The 20,250-nt window shown below is 39.2% G+C and overlaps 1 protein-coding gene and 1 pseudogene across 1 annotated transcript; both read left to right on the top strand.

Moving 5' to 3' along the window:
- The first annotated feature begins 1,005 nt into the window (after positions 1-1,005).
- On the top strand, positions 1,006-5,184 carry LOC102406178 (protocadherin beta-4). Its single transcript, XM_025292547.3, has one exon. It carries the CDS (start codon positions 1,626-1,628, stop codon positions 4,014-4,016), a length of 2,391 nt encoding a protein of 796 aa, XP_025148332.3. The 5' UTR covers positions 1,006-1,625; the 3' UTR covers positions 4,017-5,184.
- A 9,790-nt stretch (positions 5,185-14,974) lies between these two features.
- On the top strand, positions 14,975-17,431 carry LOC102391567 (annotated as a pseudogene).
- Positions 17,432-20,250: the final 2,819 nt, after the last annotated feature.

Raw genomic sequence — 20,250 nt, 5'->3', positions numbered from 1 at the left:
CATGATGTGACAATAATCTTCTAATATAGGCAGAAACACAATGATTAGAGTGGATTAATTAATTTACCCAATTGACATTTACTGAATGACTACTATTGTCCAGGTTTCTTTCAAAAATAATTTTTCCTGAAATTCTCTTGGTAGTCCAGTAGTAAGACTCAATGTTTCCACTGCATGAGGCATAGATTCAATCCATGGTTGGGGAACTAAGATGCTGCATGCATGTGGTGTGGCCAAAAAATTTATTTCCCTAATACTTTCTATCATAAGAACTTAAGATTACTGACATGCTTTTAAAATAATGCATTCAATGTGAATTGTAATTTATGAACTTAGTTAAATTACAAGGTATTTAAGGAGGAAAAATCCCAAATAAATGGTACTCCATTCCATATACTAATTGTAAATAGTAAACTGGTTAACTATGTCTCAGTTAACTTAGTGTATCAGAGAAATCAGGATGGTTGCACACTGTGCTGAAATCCATTTTATAAACGAGTCCTCTTCACCATGTATGAGTAGACAAAGCTTGAGGCACCCTTTGTTCACAGATTAAAATGTTTCAAATAATAGCTCCCTGTCTTCTGCAAATTGGGTAGTCAAGGAATATGATATCTAGGAAACAAAGGGTCAGCGTGGTGAGAAGCAAACTCATAAATTATAAATATCTATTGAGCTAAATCATCTTAAAGCCTTTTTCTTAATAAAATTCTATGATTTTCACTTACTCAATTTTGGCTTGATATTATCCTGATAATAGTCACGCAGAATAATCAAGTCTTATCATCCTCTGAATTTCTGTTTATCTATAAAAATCCTTTCATTTTCTTTATGTGTCTAAGAATCTGTTTCTAATACTATCTGACCTCCCTAATATTTTAATGTGGGTTCACATTGTAAAAGGGCTTATAATAAGGCAAGATGCCACTTTATTCAACTGTATTATCATTTGCACACCAGTGTAAAAAAATAGAACCTTTCCTTTGAAAAAGTCTCCCTGAGACCAGGTGGTACAGAGAACTTTAACAAACTTTCTGCATCATCATAAATTTCTCACATACTTGGAAATAAACAGATATAAATATTATGGATTGTAATTTTATAAGAGTTTATCTCCCCTGGTTAGATTATGGCAAAGGGTAAATGGGAGTTCTTTAAGTTCTACTGTAAAGGGTATGGGCAGATGGAGATAGTCCCTTGCTTTGTGCTCACAATTATTATAGTTCACGCAATGTAATGGAATAACCTATACATTAAGTCATTTAATGGAATAATACTTGAAAAAGTCCTTTACACTTTTTGAAATGGTTTAATTTGAATACTTCCAAAATAGGCTGTTAAGAATGTTAGTTTATCGATCGGTACGCAGGGTGGCGCTGCCGGCTAAGATTGTGAATAAACAGCCCTAGAAAGCTCACGTATTCCTTTGCTGCAAGACGGAACCACCACCACAAGTAAGCTCTGCCAGCAGTACTGGGTTACCAACGAATTTGGGCAGCGATATTCTAAACGAATTTAAGATTACAAGTGACTCCGTGAGGATTTTACCAAGCAAGAAAATTTAACACCTCTGGTCTTCTTCTGGTTGCTGAAGGGGGACTGGATGTAAGCACCCTGGCTCCAACATGGAGACGCTAGAGAGAATTCAACCCAACAGGCAAGTGACAACCTTTATTTTGATGGTATTCTTGTCTCAGGCTAACCCTGCCCCTATTCGTTATTCTGTTCTGGAAGAAACAGAGAGCGGCTCCTTTATAGCCCATTTAACCAAGGACCTGGGCCTGGGAATTGGGGAGCTGAAGGCACGGTCGGCTCGGGTGGTTTGTGACGATGACAAGCAGCGCTTGCTGCTCGATCATCAGACTGGAGATTTGCTTTTGAGGGAGAAACTAGACCGGGAAGACATATGTGGCTCCGATGAACCCTGTGTGCTGCATTTCCAAGTGTTCCTGGAAACTCCAGTGCAATTTTTTGAAGGAGAATTACTAATACAGGACATAAATGACCACTCCCCAGTATTCCCGAATAGGGAAATGCTTTTAAAAATCCTGGAAAACAGCCAGCCAGGGACTGTATTTCCGTTGAAATTAGCTCAGGATTTGGATGTGGGTAGCAACGGTCTTCAAAAATACATCATCAACGCCAATTCTCATTTTCACGTTCTCACTCGAAATCATAGTGATGGCAAGAAATATCCAGATTTGGTGCAGGCCCAAGTGCTGGATCGAGAGGAGCAGTCAGAGTTCAGCTTAACCCTAATGGCGCTGGACGGTGGGTCTCCACCTAGGTCCGGCACCAGCATGGTGCGAATCCTGATCATGGACGTCAATGACAATGCTCCCGAGTTTGTGCACACTCCATATGAGGTGCAGGTTCTGGAAAACAGCCCCCTAGACTCCCTAATACTTACAGTTTTAGCTAGGGATGTAGATGCTGGAAACTATGGGACTGTTTCCTATAGCTTGTTCCAAGCCTCAGAGGAAATTAAACAAACTTTCTCAATAAATGAAGTCACAGGAGAAATCCGACTGACAAAGAAATTGGATTTTGAACAAATCAAATCTTACCACGTGGAAACTGAGGCTACAGATGGAGGAGGCCTTTCCGGGAAAGGCACTGTAGTAATAGAGGTGGTAGATGTGAATGACAATGCCCCTGAACTTACCATATCTTCACTCATCAGCTCCATCCCAGAAAATGCCCCGGAGACCGTGGTTTCTATATTCCGAATTCGAGATAGAGACTCCGGAGACAATGGAAAGATGATTTGCTCTATTCCAGACAATCTGCCATTCATTTTAAGACCGACTTTCAAGAATTTCTACACCCTGGTAACCGATAGCCCTCTTGACAGAGAAAGTCAAGCCGAGTACAACATCACTATCACGGTCACTGACATGGGAACCCCCAGACTGAAAACCGAGCACAACATAACCCTGCTGGTGTCCGACGTCAACGACAACGCCCCCGCCTTCACCCAGACCTCCTACACCCTCTGGGTACGCGAGAACAACAGCCCCGCCCTGCACATCGGCAGCGTCAGCGCCACAGACACAGACGCGGGCGCCAATGCCCAGGTCACCTACTCGCTGCTGCCGCCCCCCGACCCGCTCGTGCCCCTCGCCTCCCTCGTGTCCATCAACCCCGACAACGGCCACCTCTTCGCCCTCACGTCCCTGGACTACGAGGCCCTGCGGGCCTTCGAGTTCCACGTGGGCGCCACCGACCGCGGCTCGCCCGCGCTCAGCAGCCAGGCGCTGGTGCGCGTGCTCGTGGTGGACGCCAACGACAACGCGCCCTTCGTGCTCTACCCGCTGCAGAACGCCTCGGCGCCCTGCACCGAGCTGGTGCCCAGGGCGGCCGAGCCGGGCTACCTGGTGACCAAGGTGGTGGCGGTGGACGGCGACGCGGGCCAGAACGCCTGGCTGTCGTACCAGCTGCTCAAGGCCACGGAGCCCGGGCTGTTCGGCGTGTGGGCGCACAACGGCGAGGTGCGCACGGCGCGGCTGCTGAGCGAGCGCGACGCGCCCAAGCAGCGGCTGGTGGTGCTGGTCAAGGACAACGGCGAGCCGCCGCTGTCGGCCAGCGTCACGCTGCACGTGCTGCTGGTGGACGGCTTCTCGCAGCCCTACCTGCCGGCCCCGGAAGCGGAAGCGGCGGCCGCGGCGCCGGCCGACCCGCTCACCGTCTACCTGGTGGTGGCCTTGGCGTCGGTGTCGTCGCTCTTCCTCTTCTCGGTGCTGGTGTTCGTGGCGGTGCGGCTGTGCAGGAGGGGCGGGGCGGCCTCGGCGGGTCGCTGCCCGGTGCCCGAGGGCCACTTTCCGGGCCACCTGGTGGACGTCAGCGGCACGGGGACCCTGTCCCAGAGCTACCAGTACGAGGTGTGTCTGACGGGAGACCATAGAACTGGTGAGTTCAAATTCCTGAAGCCGATATTCCCTAACCTCTTGGTTCAGGACACCGAGAGAGAAATCAAGGAAAGCCCCAACTGTAGAAATAGCTTTGTATTCAGTTAAATGCCGTATTTGTTTAAGTGAGCCTCTCAGTTTTGTTAAGCCTAACTCACATTGCAATATTTTTCTCTTAAGAGATTGTACTGTTACATAAATTTGTATATATATCTCTATTCCAAACTTACGCATGTCTCTACTAAATTTTCCTTTTATAGTATTCATTGGATTTAGCATTTTTAGTTAAAGTTGATATTATTTCTCCATATTTTACCTTCTCGGTGATTAATGTTCCCATAACTGTAAATTACTCAAGCCATAAAAGAAATTCTATTAATATTTAAATCAACCTCTTTTAATGTCTTTTTAAGGAAATACTTTAAAGCTTTTGTGTAATCTTGCATTTCTGTATGTTTTTGGTGCTTTTCTTTACTTATATTTGCAAGGGCACAGTGTTAGAAATTCTTTGTAGCTACCTAGAGCCTTCCTGTTCACCATTCTACCAGGCTGTGCCCCACTAAATAGCCATGAGCATATAACTTAGCATACTTGTTTCTCATAAGTTGCACCTAAACATGCACTTTATTAAATTATTAATACACTACAATTGTGACCTTGTCCCATTCTGAGTACCATATATGCTAGAGATGATTTGTTTGCTACTTACCTAGCTCATTGTAATTGCTTCAGGAATACCAATGTTAAAATAAAAATATTATTATTTATAAATAAGAGAAAATCTTATATAATTTGGTATCAAATTCACTTCACTAAAATAAAACTAATTCACTGCTTGATAACATACTTAAAAATCTTAGAACTTTAAGTAAACCCTAAATCCTTTAGAAGGACTCAAGAGGTAGAGGGCATCATATACTTTCCTGTCCTTCTTTTGCTCTATTAATAGAAGTTCAAATGTAAGTATAAAGTATGTGTTTTTCTTGGCTTTCAGTTTTTCCACATCCTTCAAAAAAGGCAGAATTTCTCTTGAGTTTTGTTGATTATGTTCTAGTCTGATTACTCTAAGTTATTTTGTAAACTTGAGCAGCTTTTATCAACAAAATGATGATTTATTTTTGATGTCCAAATGACCTTGTTTTGTCTTTCAATGTAGCTTTTGTATATTTTGCATAAATTTACTTTTTCAATTATGCTAACTTTCAATAAGAAGCATTGTTTTTTCCTTTAAGACAATAAGAATAGAAATTAAGAAATAAACTTATCTGAATTATAATTGTTTTATGTTGTGTTCATTAGGCCAATTAAGATGACTTGTGATTTCTAACTAAATTTATATAGCTATAAGAACAGTTATTGATCTTTTGGCACAATATGAGTAATTAGAGTTTGCTTTATAACCTAAGTATTTACTTTTAAATCTCAAGTGTCATCCTACTGGAACTTAATTATTTTGTGTTTCCCTGAATTACATTTTTAAAAATATAATAAAAAAGAAAAGTTATTCTTTAAGTTATTATTGAAACATAGCATTTAGCTTTCATCCAATCTGATACTTTAAATTAGAAAGTAATAAAAATATGAACAAAATTAAACACAAATATATGACATTTAGTAGCCAGCTTTAATGAGTTCACCATTTACTGTTAAATATTTAAATGAAATAGTTTTATGTATGATAACAAGAAATATGATTGAAGTTTTCAGCAATATGTTTCAACATTATGAAAGTATAACTTCATGTTTTTGTGTATGCCAGGAAAGCCCAACTTGTATAATCACCCAAATGAGACTGGTCAAATAAAACACTCAGAACCCACATATAAATTTATGAATTTATGAGTAAATTTATGAATTACTTTGTGTATTATGTTATAAATTGCTGTGTGTATTCATAAAGCATAGATTATTCCTTACCAGTTGGGGATCACCATCAGACTCTAGTATAGAACAGGTTAATATTTTAAAATTCAATGATTTTAATTTAATAGAAAATATAATCCAGATAATTTCCACAAAATGAATACCTTGTGGGAAATTGGACAATTCTTTTCTGCAAAACAAAAATAGAGAATGGAGGCCAAATAACTGGATAATACCCATTTCAATCACAGTTTCTCAAGTACTTCTATTATATTGACATTTTTTACAATTCCTTTGTTGTTTTTAGGCACAGATACAGTGAGTTTAGTACATGCTGTTTTAGGGGCAGACATTTTACTGAAGGCAATATAAGCCACATCACTTTAAGACCTTGTATTTCTTACTGGATTTCCCTAGTGGCTCAGCAGTAAAGAACCCACCTGCCAATGCAGGAGATGAGGGTTTGATCCCTGGGTCCGGAAGATACCCTGGAAAAGGAAATGGCAACCCACTCCAGTTTTCTTGCCTGAGAAATCCCATAGAGAGAGGAGCCTGGTGGGCTACAGTCCATGGGGTCACAAAAGAGTGGAACACAACTTAGCGAATGAACAACATTCTATTAAAATTACAAAATATAGATTTTAAATAGTCTTATTTGGTAGAATTCTGTTTCCAGATAAGATGGATTATTTAAACCTGCTTTAAATTCAGAAATTTTCAGTTTGAAGCAACAGACAGCAGATGATATATAAAGAACTGAAGGGGCTAAGATTCCTGAAAAGGAAAATCCTTGGAGCTGTGAACTGACTCCAACAGTCAATTTGCCCTAAAGAAGTTTGCAAAGTCTAAGAAAAGGCCAGGGATAGAGTAACTTCAACAGTCTTTGGGAAACTGGAGAATTCAAGTTCATGGCCAGTTTTCCCCCTCATGATATTTGTCAAAGTATGGGACATTCCAGGAAAGAAGACCAAAATATTAAGTGGAAAATTACTGAAAAGCCGAGTGAAGTTTTAATAGTCTTAATATATGAGATCAGAATTTGTGATCTGCCATCTGAGAGACTGTGGAGAATACACTGAGTTCTGAACTGAAAATTCTGGAGGGTCAGGTACTTATTAGGACTGGAAAGAATCTTGACTAAGCACAGTGCCTGTTTTGAATTAAGGCAATTTGATTAGACATGTTTCTGTCAATCTAAAGGGGATTCCCAGTGGCACTAGTGGTAAAGAGCCCGCCTGCCAGTGCAGGAGACTTAAGAGACTCTGGTTCAGTCCCTGGGTTGGGAAGATCCCCTGGAGGAGGACATAGCAACCCACTCCAGAATTCTTGTCTGGAGAATCCCATGGACAGAGGAGCCTGGCGGGCTGCAGTCCATAGGGTCTCAGAGTCAGATACGGCTGAAGCTACTCAGCACACACTGTCAAGCTAACAAAGGAAAAGATGGACTCTTTCTGGAAGAATATAATATCATCAGGACCCTGGAGGAGAGATTTTTACATTAATAATCAACATTTGATAAAAATTATAAGGCATACATATAAAAAAAACTGGTTGACATGAATAAAACCTAGAGGAAAAAACAGGCATATTAGTGATCTACAGATAAAATAAGATACTAGAACTGACTGACAATGGTGTTAAAATAAGTATAACTAATATGTTAAAATAAGGAATATAGAAAACAGGTAAAGAGAATTTCACCACAGAATGAAATAAAATAGAAAATAACTTGGGGACTGAAAAATACAATACTGAAAATTTTTTAGATTGTATAATGGCATAATTGTCATAAAAGATTATAGGATTAGTGAATACAAGACAGGTCAATATTAAATATCCAAATAGAAGCACTGAAGAATAAAATAATTAAAAATACAGATAAGAACACTTAGTTATATGTAGAACATAATGAAAAACTCGGACACATACATGATTGTAATCCTGGAAGGACCAGGAATAGCGAATAAGAAATGTGTAAAGAAATGATGACCAATAATGATGAAAAAATTGACCCCTCAAGATGTTCAGTGAACCTAATTAGAAGAATAAAAAACTGCACATCTAGAAATATCACAGGAAGGCTGCTAAAGACTAAAGTCAAAGAGAAAATCTTAAAAGCAATCACATGAAAATGACATTGCTTTTAAAGGAATAACAGTAAGATGGAGAGCTGACCATCAAGAAGCCAAAAGACAAAGGAATGATGTCTTTTGAGTCCTGAAAAAAATTAGCTACCAGACTAGAATTCTATCACCAGAAAACACATCTTGCAAAAATGAAGTTCTAAAACAAACAAAAACTGCAAGAATCAATCACAGTCCCATCTGCACTAAAATAAATACTTTTAGTGGATTCATTAGGAAGAAGGAAAACAGTCCTGGAGGAATCACAGATTTGCAGGAAGAAATGAACAAGAATAAGGGTAACTATAAATTGTTATTTATTGATTAATAAAGGTAGAAATAATAGTTTCTTAAAGGATTTAAAGTATACGTAAAATTTTAATTCATGATAATGGTGATGTAAAAGGCAGGTGATATAAACAGAGTTAAGGAATTCTAAGGTTCTAAACATTATCATGAGAGTAGTAAACTGAAATAATTTGTATTAGATGCTTGTAAATTAAAGATGCATGTTGTAATCTTTAGAATAATCATAAGAGTAATTTTAAAATGAATTGAAGGAAAAAATAAGAAACATCTAAATTATCCAAAAGAAGAAAAAAACTTTAAGAGCAAATAGAAAAAAAATTTAGCTGGTAAATATAAATGGATAGATATCAAATATTACAGTAATTGCTATTGGATTAAATAATCCAGTTAAAGAACCAAAACTGTCAGAATAGGTTTAAGAAAAATTCAGCTATATGTTGTCACATACTTGTGTGTGTGTATTATCACAGGTTGAAAGTTTTAAAAATAGAAAAAGATACAAACATTAACCAAACTAATCAAGTGTAGATATACTCACATAAAACAAAGGAGACTTTAAGGAAAGATGCATTACTACAGATAAGGAGAGATATTTCATAATGATAAATGGGTAAAATATACCAAAAATATGTCAGTTATAAGACTAAATATATCCCTGTAAGAAAACTACAAAATATAAAAAGTTAAATTTAAAGAACATAAAAAAGAGACAAATCCACAGTCATAGGAGAGGATGTATTAACAATTAACCACTGATAGAACACACAGAAAAACAGAATATTAAAAATCTAAACACCACAATAATCATATTTGAATAAACTGACATATGTAGTACACAGGAAAGTACATGTTCTTCTTATATGCATATGGCATATATCAAAATTATCCATATTCTGGGTCATAAAGCAATTCTCTAAAAATTTTTAAAGAAGTGAAATTAAGTTAGAAATAAAAATTTATCCAGAAATCCCCAAATGCTTCAAAAGTAAATAATATAATACATGAGTCAAAAGAAGAAATTGCAGAAGAAATTTCCACATATTTTGAACTGGGTAAAAATTAAGATATGATATATCAAAACAGAATTTACAGAGAAATTTTAAAACTTTAAATGAACATGTTAGATAAAAAAGGTTAAAAAACAATAAGCTTTCATCTGAAGAAGTTAGAACAAATAAAGAAGGAAAAAATAATGCATGTATTATATATATAAACATAAATACAATGCTGATAAATATACAACCAAGAAGGGCTTCCCTGGTGGCTCACTGGTGAAGAATCCATCTGCCAATGCCAGAGACACAGGTTCAATCCCTGGTCCAGGAAGATCCCAGATGCCATGGGGCAACTAAGCCCATGTGCCACAACTATTGAGTTTGTGCTCTAGAGCCCAGGGAGCCACAACTGCTTGAAGCCCACAGGCCCTAGAATCTGTGCTCTTCAACAAGAGAAGTCACCACAATGAGAAGCACGTGTACTGCAACTAGAAAGCAGTCCTCACTTGCAGCAACTAGAGAAAAGCCCATGTAGCAACAAAGACCCAGTACAGCCAAAACTAAATAAATAAAATTATTTTTAAAAGTATATAACCAAGAAGATAAACAAAACTTAAAGTTGGTTCTATGTCATGATGAATGGAATTAAGGACTCTTACTAAGACTACTAAGATTAATTTTAAAAAGAAAGAAAACATCGATCACAAATATCAGGGATGAAAAAAGGAACATCATTACCAATCCTACAGATATTAAAAAATAAAAAAGGATATTATGAACAACCATATGCCAATAAATTTGACAATTTATGTAAAATGGAAAACATCTTTTAAATACACAATTTACTAAAACTGAAACAAGAAGAAATCTGATTAGTTCTATCTATTAAGTAAATTAAACTTGTTATTAAAAACCTTGCCACTTCAGTTTACACTAGTGAATTCTCCTAAATACTCATGGAACAACTAATACCAACTTATACAAAATCTTTTGGAAGACAGAAAAAACAGGGAATATTTCCCATATTATTAGGGTACCAGAATGACTTCAATGAATTATGACATCCAAATCTGAACAGGACATCATAAGGAAGGAAAATTGAGACCAATCTCTATTAAAAACACAGATGGAAAAATTCTAAACAAAACATCCACAAATAAAATTCAGAAATATATGAAAGAGAAATAATAAAGTATGAGAAAACTTATTCAGGGAATATAAATCAATTTAATATTTTAAATCTATCAATATAATTCATCACATTAATAGGTAAAGGAGAAAAATCATATGATTACCTCAATGGATACAGAAAAAAATCACTTGATAAAATTCAGCACACACAATTGTTAGCAGACTGAAAACAGAAGGAAACTTTCAGAAAGTATTTTAAAATTTACAATAAACATTATACTTAATGGAAAATTATTTAAAACTTTTCTTCAGTGATCAAGAATAAAACAAGAATGCCTGCTTATACTATTTCATTTCAGTGTTTTACTGCAGGTTCTAAGCAGCAGAATAAAGCAAGGAAAAAATGCACAGTAATTGGAAGGGATGAAATGAGGTCTTTTTAAAAAAATGACAATGGGGCTTCCCTGGTCGCTCAGTGTAAAGAATCCACCTGCCAATGCAGGAGACACAGTTTTGATCCCTGATCTGGGAGGATCCCACATGCCTCAGAGTAACTAAGCCTGTGTGCCACAGCTATTGAGCCCGTGCTCTACAGCCCCGGAGTAGCTCAACTACCCAAGCCAGACTGCCCTGGAGCCCATGCTCTGCAAGGAGAGAAGCCACCACAATGAGAAGCCCACCCTCTGCAATTAGAGAGTAGCCCCTGACTGAGACAACTAGGCAAAGACCTCGCAGCAATGAAGACTCAGAACAACCAGAGCTAAATAAATAAATATGATTATTTTTTTAAATGACATGATTGTATACATTAAAAGTCATAAAGAATCCACAGACTGTTAGGATTAATAAATGAAGTTAGCAATGCCACTGGATATAAGGTCTACATGCAAATAATAATTGTATTCCTATATAGCAACAAAACCCAGAAAATGAAGAATTCCAAGTTATCATTTACAAGTTTCAGAAATATCAAACTTCTAGAAACAAACCTAACAGAATATCCATAAAACTTATACACTGAAAAATATAAAATATTATTGAGAAAAGTTAAGTACCTGAATAAACAGAAGGATATATAATGTTCCAATACTGGAAAACTCAATGCTGGGAATATGTCAATTCTTCCCAGTCAATCTATAAATGCAATAAAATCGTAAACAAAACTTTAGCATGTTTCTTTGTGAAAGGTAACCAGATGAATCTAAAGTTTATATGGAGACTTCCCTGGTGGTCCAGCGGATAAAGCACCATGTTCCCAATGCAGGGGGCCTGAGTTCAATCCCTGGCCAGGGAACTATCAATAGATCCCACATACTGCAACTAAAACCAGGCACAGCCAAATAAATAAAAATATTAAAAAGATAATAAAGTTTATGAAAGTGAAAATGAAGTCACTCAGTCGTGTCCGACTCTTTGCAATCCCATGGACTGTAGCCTACCAGGCTCCTCTGTCCATGGGATTTTCCAGGCAAGAGTACTGGAGTGTATTGCCATTTCCTTCTCCAGGGGATCTTCCCGACCCAGGGATCAAACCCGGGTCTCCCGCATTGTAGACAGACACTTAACCATCTGAGCCACCAGGGGAGTCAATAAAATTTATAGGGAAATACAAAGGGACAGTAATAACTAAAACAATTTTAAAGGAAAGAGTAAAACTGGAAGGCTTACCAATCAGATAATAAAACCTATTATGAAGTATAGTAATTAAGAAGACAATATGGTATTGCAGGAATTCCCTGGGTGGTACAGTGGATAAGACTCCCCATGCCAAATCAGGGGACATGGGTTCGATCCCTGGTCAGGGAAGATTCTGCATGCTGTGGAGTAACTCGACTGCCATAACTACTGACTCCATGCTCCAGAGCCCATGAGCCTCAACTACTGAGCCCACGTGCTGCAATTACTGAAGCCCATGCACCTAGAGCCTGTGCTCTGCAACAAGAGAAGCCACTGCAATCAGAAGCCCGTGCACAACAACAGAGTAGCCCCCACTCCCCCCAACTAGAGAAAAGCCTGCATGCAGCGACAAAGACCCAGTGCAACCAGAAAGTAATTAATTAAAAAACTGGTATATCTGTATAATGAATTAGTACTTAAAAAGCAATATGGTATTGCAGGATAAACAAAGAGGAAAATGGGGGGAAAAGACTTGTATAGAACTATGGACCCCTGATTTATGAAAAAATGGATACATTAGAAAATAATTGGGAATGCAGCTTCTTTTCAATAGGCGGTGTGGTCATTTGGATATTTATATGAAAAAAAAGCAATTTGACCCTAACCTCATTAACATGAAAAAATTAATTTCAGGAGGATTACAGCTCTAAATGTGAAAAGTAAAGTAACTGATTTTTCAGAAGCACCACACAACGATACTTTCATGACTTTGGGGCATGCAAAGATTTAAAGAAAATACAAAAAGTTCAAACCATAAGTTAAAAATATTGGAAAATTAGACTAAAAGTTAAGTTTTGTTTTTCAAAGATATCACAAGAGAGTTAAAATGCTAGCCATAGAATGGGAGAGAATATTTACAATACATAATTCTAAAAAAGTACTTATGCCAAGAATATATAAGGAACTTCTAAAGATCAATCAGAAAAAGGGCAAATACCTTAAATAGAAAAACAGACAAAAGACTTACACAATTCACAAGGATATACCCTAATAAAAATAACCATGTGAAAAATGTGCTTATTTAAGGAATCATCAGGGAACACTAATTAAAATTACAGTGACATAAAATAAAAATAAAATTATAACATCACATACTCATCAGAGTGTTTAAAATTAAAAGATAATATCAAATGTTGACAAGGATATGGAGCAACTGGAACTCTCACTCTTTGCTAGTTTTTGTAAAACCAGAGTTGAAAACTATTTTGCAATATCTATTAAAGCTGAAACAAAAAGATAAATATGTGTGCATATCTTAAGGCACAGCAGTCTAACTCCTAGGAATATTAAATATAAATGAACACACAGACACCAAAAGACAAGAATGTTTATAGCAAGACTACTCAATATATACACAAACTGAAAAACCCTAAGGTCCATCAACTGGAGAATAAATTAAAAATGGTGGTACAATAGAATAACAAAGCAATGAGAATAAAATAAAACAATATGTAACATGAATTTTACAAAGGTAAGATTGAGTGAAAGAAGGCAAACATAACACACTCTATAACTCCATTTGTGTAAGTTAAAAAAAAAAGAAACTATGATACTATGACACACACATGATACTATAAGTCAGAAGACTGCTTACCTTTATCTAGCAGGGGAAGAGTAGTGACCAGACAATAACAAGAGGGGGCTTCTGTAGTTTTTGTTAACATTTCAATTTTACTTTACATTTTGTTTATGAATGTGTTCACTTCCTGAACTTTTTTGAGTTGTACACTCATGATTATGTCCTTTCCTGATATATTTTAAAATTTTATAATACTGTAAGATTCTAAACATTTATTATTACTTATTTCTTAATCAATTAAGGATCCAATAAGGGAAAAGTTTCTTCATGTGCTCAAAATGCACTTTGTGAGGAATACTAGGGTTTTAGTTTGCTCTGAAAAGTATTCTTTCACTGAAGTTAACCTAGCACATGTTTTTTAAGAACGTCCAATAACTAAGAACTGGAGATACAATTGGGAACAATTCTGTGACTTCAAATATATTGACTGCATATATATGAAATGAAACAGCAAATACTATATGCAATAGTATATAGAAGTATGAATGGAAAGATTAGTGACTGCCCGGGAAGCCATGAAATTAAAAGACGCTTACTCCTTGGAAGGAAAGTTATGACCTAGGTTGGTCATATTGCATTTCAATATTGCCATATTGAAAAGCAGAGACATTACTTTGCCAACAAAGTTCCATCTAGTCAAGGCTATGGTTTTTCCAGTATTCATGTATGGATGTGAGAGTTGGACTGTGAAGAAAGCTGAGCGCCAAAGAATTGATACTTTTAAACTGTGGTGTTGGGGAAGATTCTTGAGAGTCCCTTGGACTGCAAGGAGATCCAACCAGTCCATTCTAAAGGAGATCAGCCCTAGGTGTTCTTTGGAAGGAATGATGCTAAAGCTGAAACTCCAGTACTTTGGCCACCTTATGTGAAGAGTTGACTCATTGGAAAAGACTCTGATGCTGGGAGGGATTGGGGGCAGGTGAAGGGGACGACAGAGGGTGAGATGGCTGGTTCGCATCACTGACTCGATGGACGTGAGTTTGAGTGAACTCCAGGAGTTGGTGATGGACAGGGAGGCCTGGCGTGCTGCGATTCATGGGGTCGCAAAGAGTCGGACACGACTGAGTGACTGAACTGAACTGAACTGGGAAGCCATTAAACTGGGAATCAGAACTCCCAGTGCTTTCTAAAAGAAGGAAGCATTTTACGTAAGATCTAGGCGTGGAGGACTCCAGAAAAGGGCATTGGCCTAGTGCAAGCCAGTCAGAGAGATTTAACGCGAGCTTATTTAACCAGATCATCTGGGTTGATTGTATATCGGGAGTTGAAGAAACTGCACCTTCTTGAACCGGGTTTGGACTTACGGAGACCGCGCCAGCAAAAACGCTTCAGAAAAGGCAACTTCTCTTTCTTGCTATATTGTTCCTCTTGTGGGAGGCTAGCTCTGAAGAAATTAGGTATTCCATGACAGAAGAAACAGAAAGTAGGTTTTTGTGGCCAACCTGGCAAAAGACCTGGGTCTCAGGGTGGGGGAACTAGCCACGCGGGGTGCCCGCATCGATTACAAACGAAACAAACAGCTCTTGAAGCTGGATTTAACGACCGGGAATTTGCTGCTGCATAAAAAACCAGACCAGGAAGTGCTGTGCGGGGCGACAAATCCTTGTATACTGCATTTCCAGATATTACTGGAAAACCCGGTAGAGATTATTCAAGCTGATCTTCATCGCACAGATATAAATGACCATTCCCCAGAGTTCCTAGAGAGAGAAATGCTCCTAAAAATCCCCGAGAGCGTCCAGACAGGGACTGTGTTTCCTTTGAAAATAGCTCAGGACTTTGACATAGGTAGCAACACGTTCAAAACTACACAATCAGCCCCAACTCCCATTTTCATGTTGTCACTCATCATCGTGGAGATGGCAGAAAATACCCAGAGCTGGTGCTGGACAAAGCACTGGATCGGGAGAAACAGCCTGAGCTCAATTTAACCCTCACCGCGCTGGATTGGGGGGGGGGGGGGGGGAACTCCATACAGTCCGCATCGAAGTCGTGGACATTAATGACAATGCCCCAGAATTTTTACAGTCCGTCTATGAGGTCCAGATTCCAGAGAACAGCCCCCTAAACTCCTTAGTTGTCGCTGTCTCTGCCCGAGATTTAGATGCAGGAACATATGGGAAAGTAGCCTATGCACTATTCCAAAGAGATGAAGTTACTCAACCATTTGTAATAGACGAAATAACAGGAGAAATTGGTCTGAAAAGGATATTGGATTTCGAGGCAACTCGATTTTATAACGTGGGGATTGTAGCCAAAGATGGTGGGGGGCTTTCGGGGAAATGCACTGTAGCTATAGAGGTGGTGAATGGGAACGACGACGACGCCCGAGCTGACCATGTCGAGACTCATCAGCTCTATCCCAGAAAACTCCCCAGAGACTGTGGTAGCTGTTTTCAGTGTTTCTGATCCAGATTCCGGGGAAAACGGTAAGATGATTTCCTCCATTCAGAATGATCTCCCCTTTCTCTTGAAACCCACGTTCAAAAACTGTCACACTCTGGTGAGAGAGACCGCTACACGGAGAGGAAAGAGCCAGGTACATCACCATCACAGTCAATGACACGGGAACCCCCAGAGTGAAAACCGAGCACAACATAATCGTTCTGGTGTGCGACGTCAACGACAACGCCCCCGCCTTCACCCAGACCTCCTACACCCTGTGGGTACGCGAGAACAACAGCCCCGCCCTGCACATCGGCAGCGTCAGCGCCACAGACACAGACGCGGGCGCCAATGCCCAGGTCACCTACTCGCTGCTGCCGCCCCCCGACCCGCTCGTGCCCCTCGCCTCCCTCGTGTCCATCAACCCCGACAATGGCCACCTCTTCGCCCTCACGTCCCTGGACTACGAGGCCCTGCGGGCCTTCGAGTTCCATGTGGGCGCCACCGACCGCGGCTCGCCCGCGCTCAGCAGCCAGGCGCTGGTGCGCGTGCTCGTGGTGGACGCCAACGACAACGCGCCCTTCGTGCTCTACCCGCTGCAGAACGCCTCGGCGCCCTGCACCGAGCTGGTGCCCAGGGCGGCCGAGCCGAGCTAACTGGTGACCAAGGTGGTGGCGGTGGACGGCGACGCGGGCCAGAACGCCTGGCTGTCGTACCAGCTGCTCAAGGCCACGGAGCCCGGGCTGTTCGGCGTGTGGGCGCACAACGGCGAGGTGCGCACGGCGCGGCTGCTGAGCGAGCGCGACGCGCCCAAGCAGCGGCTGGTGGTGCTGGTCAAGGACAACGGCGAGCCGCCGCTGTCGGCCAGCGTCACGCTGCACGTGCTGCTGGTGGACGGCTTCTCGCAGCCCTACCTGCCGGCCCCGGAAGCGGAAGCGGCGGCCGCGGCGCCGGCCGACCCGCTCACCGTCTACCTGGTGGTGGCCTTGGCGTCGGTGTCGTCGCTCTTCCTCTTCTCGGTGCTGGTGTTCGTGGCGGTGCGGCTGTGCAGGAGGGGCGGGGCGGCCTCGGCGGGCCGCTGCCCGGTGCCCGAGGGCCACTTTCCAGGCCACCTGGTGGACGTCAGCGGCACGGGGACCAGGTCCCAGAGCTATCTGTATAGGAGGTGTGCTTGACGTTATGCTCGGGATTAAATGAGTTTAAATTCTTAAAGCCGATTCTCCCCAACCTCCCGTTGAATAGAGGAAAATGCCAACTTTCGGAATAGCTCTGGATTCAATTAGGGATCTCATCATGAGGCAAGGTATTTTTCATTTATCTGTAATTCCCCAGATGAAAAATTTGAGAACCTCATGGAGAAAAATCCCACATTCAGGTATAGCATTGATTTCCCTTTTACAATGAACTTGTCTAATTTTGGAAAACTCCATTCGATTCTTGCTGTTTTTGTTTTAGCGTGCCATTCCAAATGTTTGCATGCTGTTGATTTTCCTGAAATTTTTGCTTTCTTTTCGTAGTTTTTGCAACAATAAAATATTGTTTTCTCTACATTCATTCTGCTTCATCACACTCTAAAAGTTTATTTGATGCTAAATAACAAAAATTTAAAATGTTTGCATAATATTTGGTTTTTAAAGGAATATATGCATAGAAATATATAAGAAAGCATTATGAAAACCAACACTCTTCTGTTTACACTCCCTAGCTCTCATCCTACTGGAAAATAATTTTTAATGAATATTTTCATGGAATTATTACATACAGAAAAATGGACAAATCCTTAATACAGCTCACTGTATTTTCAGAAAATGAACATACGTGATTATCAGCATCTTTAAGAAATGAAACGTTATTAGCATCCCAAGTGCCACACAAATTACCCTTTAAAATCCCTGCCAGTTCAAATATAACAGATAACTCAATACCCAATGCTACAGCTGTTTTGCCTGTTTTGAATTTATATAAATGAAATAGTAGAGTGTGAACTGTTTTGCATCTGGTGTCTTTAACTCAGCAATATGTTTATGACATTTATCCATAAATACTATTTTTAATTTTAGTTGTTCATTCTTGTTACTATATAGTATTCCACTGTGAATATTTCATAATTTATAACCCATTCTACTGTATATGGATATTTGAGTTCGTGTAAGGTTTGGTTGTTTGAATAATACTGCTATAAACATTCTCATACATATCCTTCAACAAACACGTATATGGATTTCTGTTCTGTGTATACCTAGGGTTGATTTGCTGCTCGTTCAGTAAGTGCATGTCCACTTTTAGTAAATATTTCCAAATAGTTTTTCAAAGTGGTTGTACCCATTTACACTGACTGCTATCAGCAGCATATGGATGTACCGGTTCCTCAACATTCTTGCCAACATCTGGTATTATCTGTTTTTTATTTTATCCCTCTGGAAGCACTTTTAAACCTTTATCTTCTAGCTTTTTAAATACTTTCTTCTCACTAAGAATATGCTTGTAACTTTTTCATAAACTTCAACTTCACCCTATTGTTGTTGGTATCCTATACACTTTAACTTTCCCTCATCCATATAGTTATCTCATTATTTTCTCTGCTCAAATGAAACCTCCACTTATTATTCCACTAACAACCATTTATTATTTTCTTGTATGAAAGAAACTAATAGAATTCTTATTTTTCCTTTTGTTTCTCCCTTACACTTTCAAACCTCTCAAAAATGAGTTTTTACTTCTATATAGTCAGCATTAATGGTCCTTTTTACTCTTTGACTATAGTTAAGAGTTCCTTGTATTGTTTATAGATGTTTTAAAACCTAAAAAGCAGTATTAAAATTTTATCTTTAATGACCATATAAATTATGAATGCTCTTCAGCTAAAGATCACCAGGAACACATTGTATCAGAACAAAGTTGGGTTTACTAACTTATAATGAGGGAGACCAGAGAAGGCAATGAATGGCACCCCACTCCAGTACTCCTGCCTGGAAAATCCCATGGATGGGGGAACCTGGTAGGCTGCAGTCCATGGAATCACTGAGGGTCTGACACGACTGAGCAACTTCACTTTCACTTTTCACTTTCGTGCACTGGAGAAGGAAATGGCAACCCACTCCAGTATTCTTGCCTGGGGAATCCCAGGGACTGGAGCCTGGTGGGCTGCCGTCTATGGGGTCACACAGAGTCGGACACGACTGAAGTGACTTAGCAGCAGCAGCAATGAGGGAGACTGCACACCATGGAGAACCATTGATCCATGCACATAATAGCACCCTACCAAGGAGTTAGAGGATCTGGGCTTATGTTAGGTGATTTGGGGTAGGGTTAAAGGAAATCTCCTTTCCTTTTTTTAAAATTCCATTTCTTTGCTACAGTATATACCCTCAAGTGGCTTTTTAAGAGAAGGTACACAAATACAGACTTTTTGTATCTCTGCATGTCTGAAAATGCAGTTTTCGCTTCTGCTTCATTGCATACATATATATTCAATACACTTTCTAACAATTCATGCCTTGTCATATCTGAAATTATTTCATCTCTAGTATTATTTCCTTAATAGTTGTATTCCTAGCTTATTTTTTCTGAAGCTTGATCTTGTTGGATATTGAACAATTTAAATCATTTCTCTATGTTTCTTATATTTCTCCTGTTTATCTTTGGTTTTCCCTATATATCCTCATTTAACATCTTTCAGTCACCTTGAGTATGTTTATTAAATTTTCAATTTTAATGGAGTATTTAAATCCCTAGGTGTTTTCTTATTATCTGATGTGTCTTTTCCGTAGTAGCACTTGGAATTTTCAAAGTTCATTTTATTTCCTAAATTATCTGTTTCCTGGAGTTCCCATTTCTTTTTTGTGTGTTTCTGTGTAATTTTTGGTTTTCATAAGTCTGGTGAGAGATGTGTTCATATGTAAGAAAAAGAATTTGAGTATCTGGTGTGTAGCAATTGCTGTTTTGCTAGGTCTTATCAGCTTTTATGTGATAAGGTAGTCTGCACACAAGTTTCTGTCCTGAGTGGATTTTCTGACAAGGTGCTCCACATGAGGCAGTGCAGAGCCAGGTTTATAAAATATCAGACTTTAAGGAGCATTGTGATGAATGGGCAAAGAACTCTTTTCAGGATGTGGCCCTGCAAGTGTTAGGATACAAAAATTTTATGTTGGAATTCCTGTTCTTCACTAAAATATTCTAGTGTTCTCCAAAAAAATTCCTTTTTATTTCTTAAGAAATGAGACTTTTTTTTTGAAAGAAGGTCTGGAGGAAGGCTGCTGCTGCTGCTGCTGCTAAGTCTC

This window comes from Bubalus bubalis, chromosome 9 (genome assembly GCF_019923935.1).
Source record: "Bubalus bubalis isolate 160015118507 breed Murrah chromosome 9, NDDB_SH_1, whole genome shotgun sequence".
In the NCBI taxonomy this organism is placed as follows: Eukaryota; Metazoa; Chordata; class Mammalia; order Artiodactyla; family Bovidae; genus Bubalus; species Bubalus bubalis.
This window is presented reverse-complemented; position numbering and strand designations above follow the sequence as displayed.

Coding starts and splice junctions, on each gene's coding strand:
- LOC102406178 (XM_025292547.3), top strand. CDS start 1,626: ATGGAGACGCTAGAGAGAATTCAACCCAACAGGCAAGTGACAACCTTT.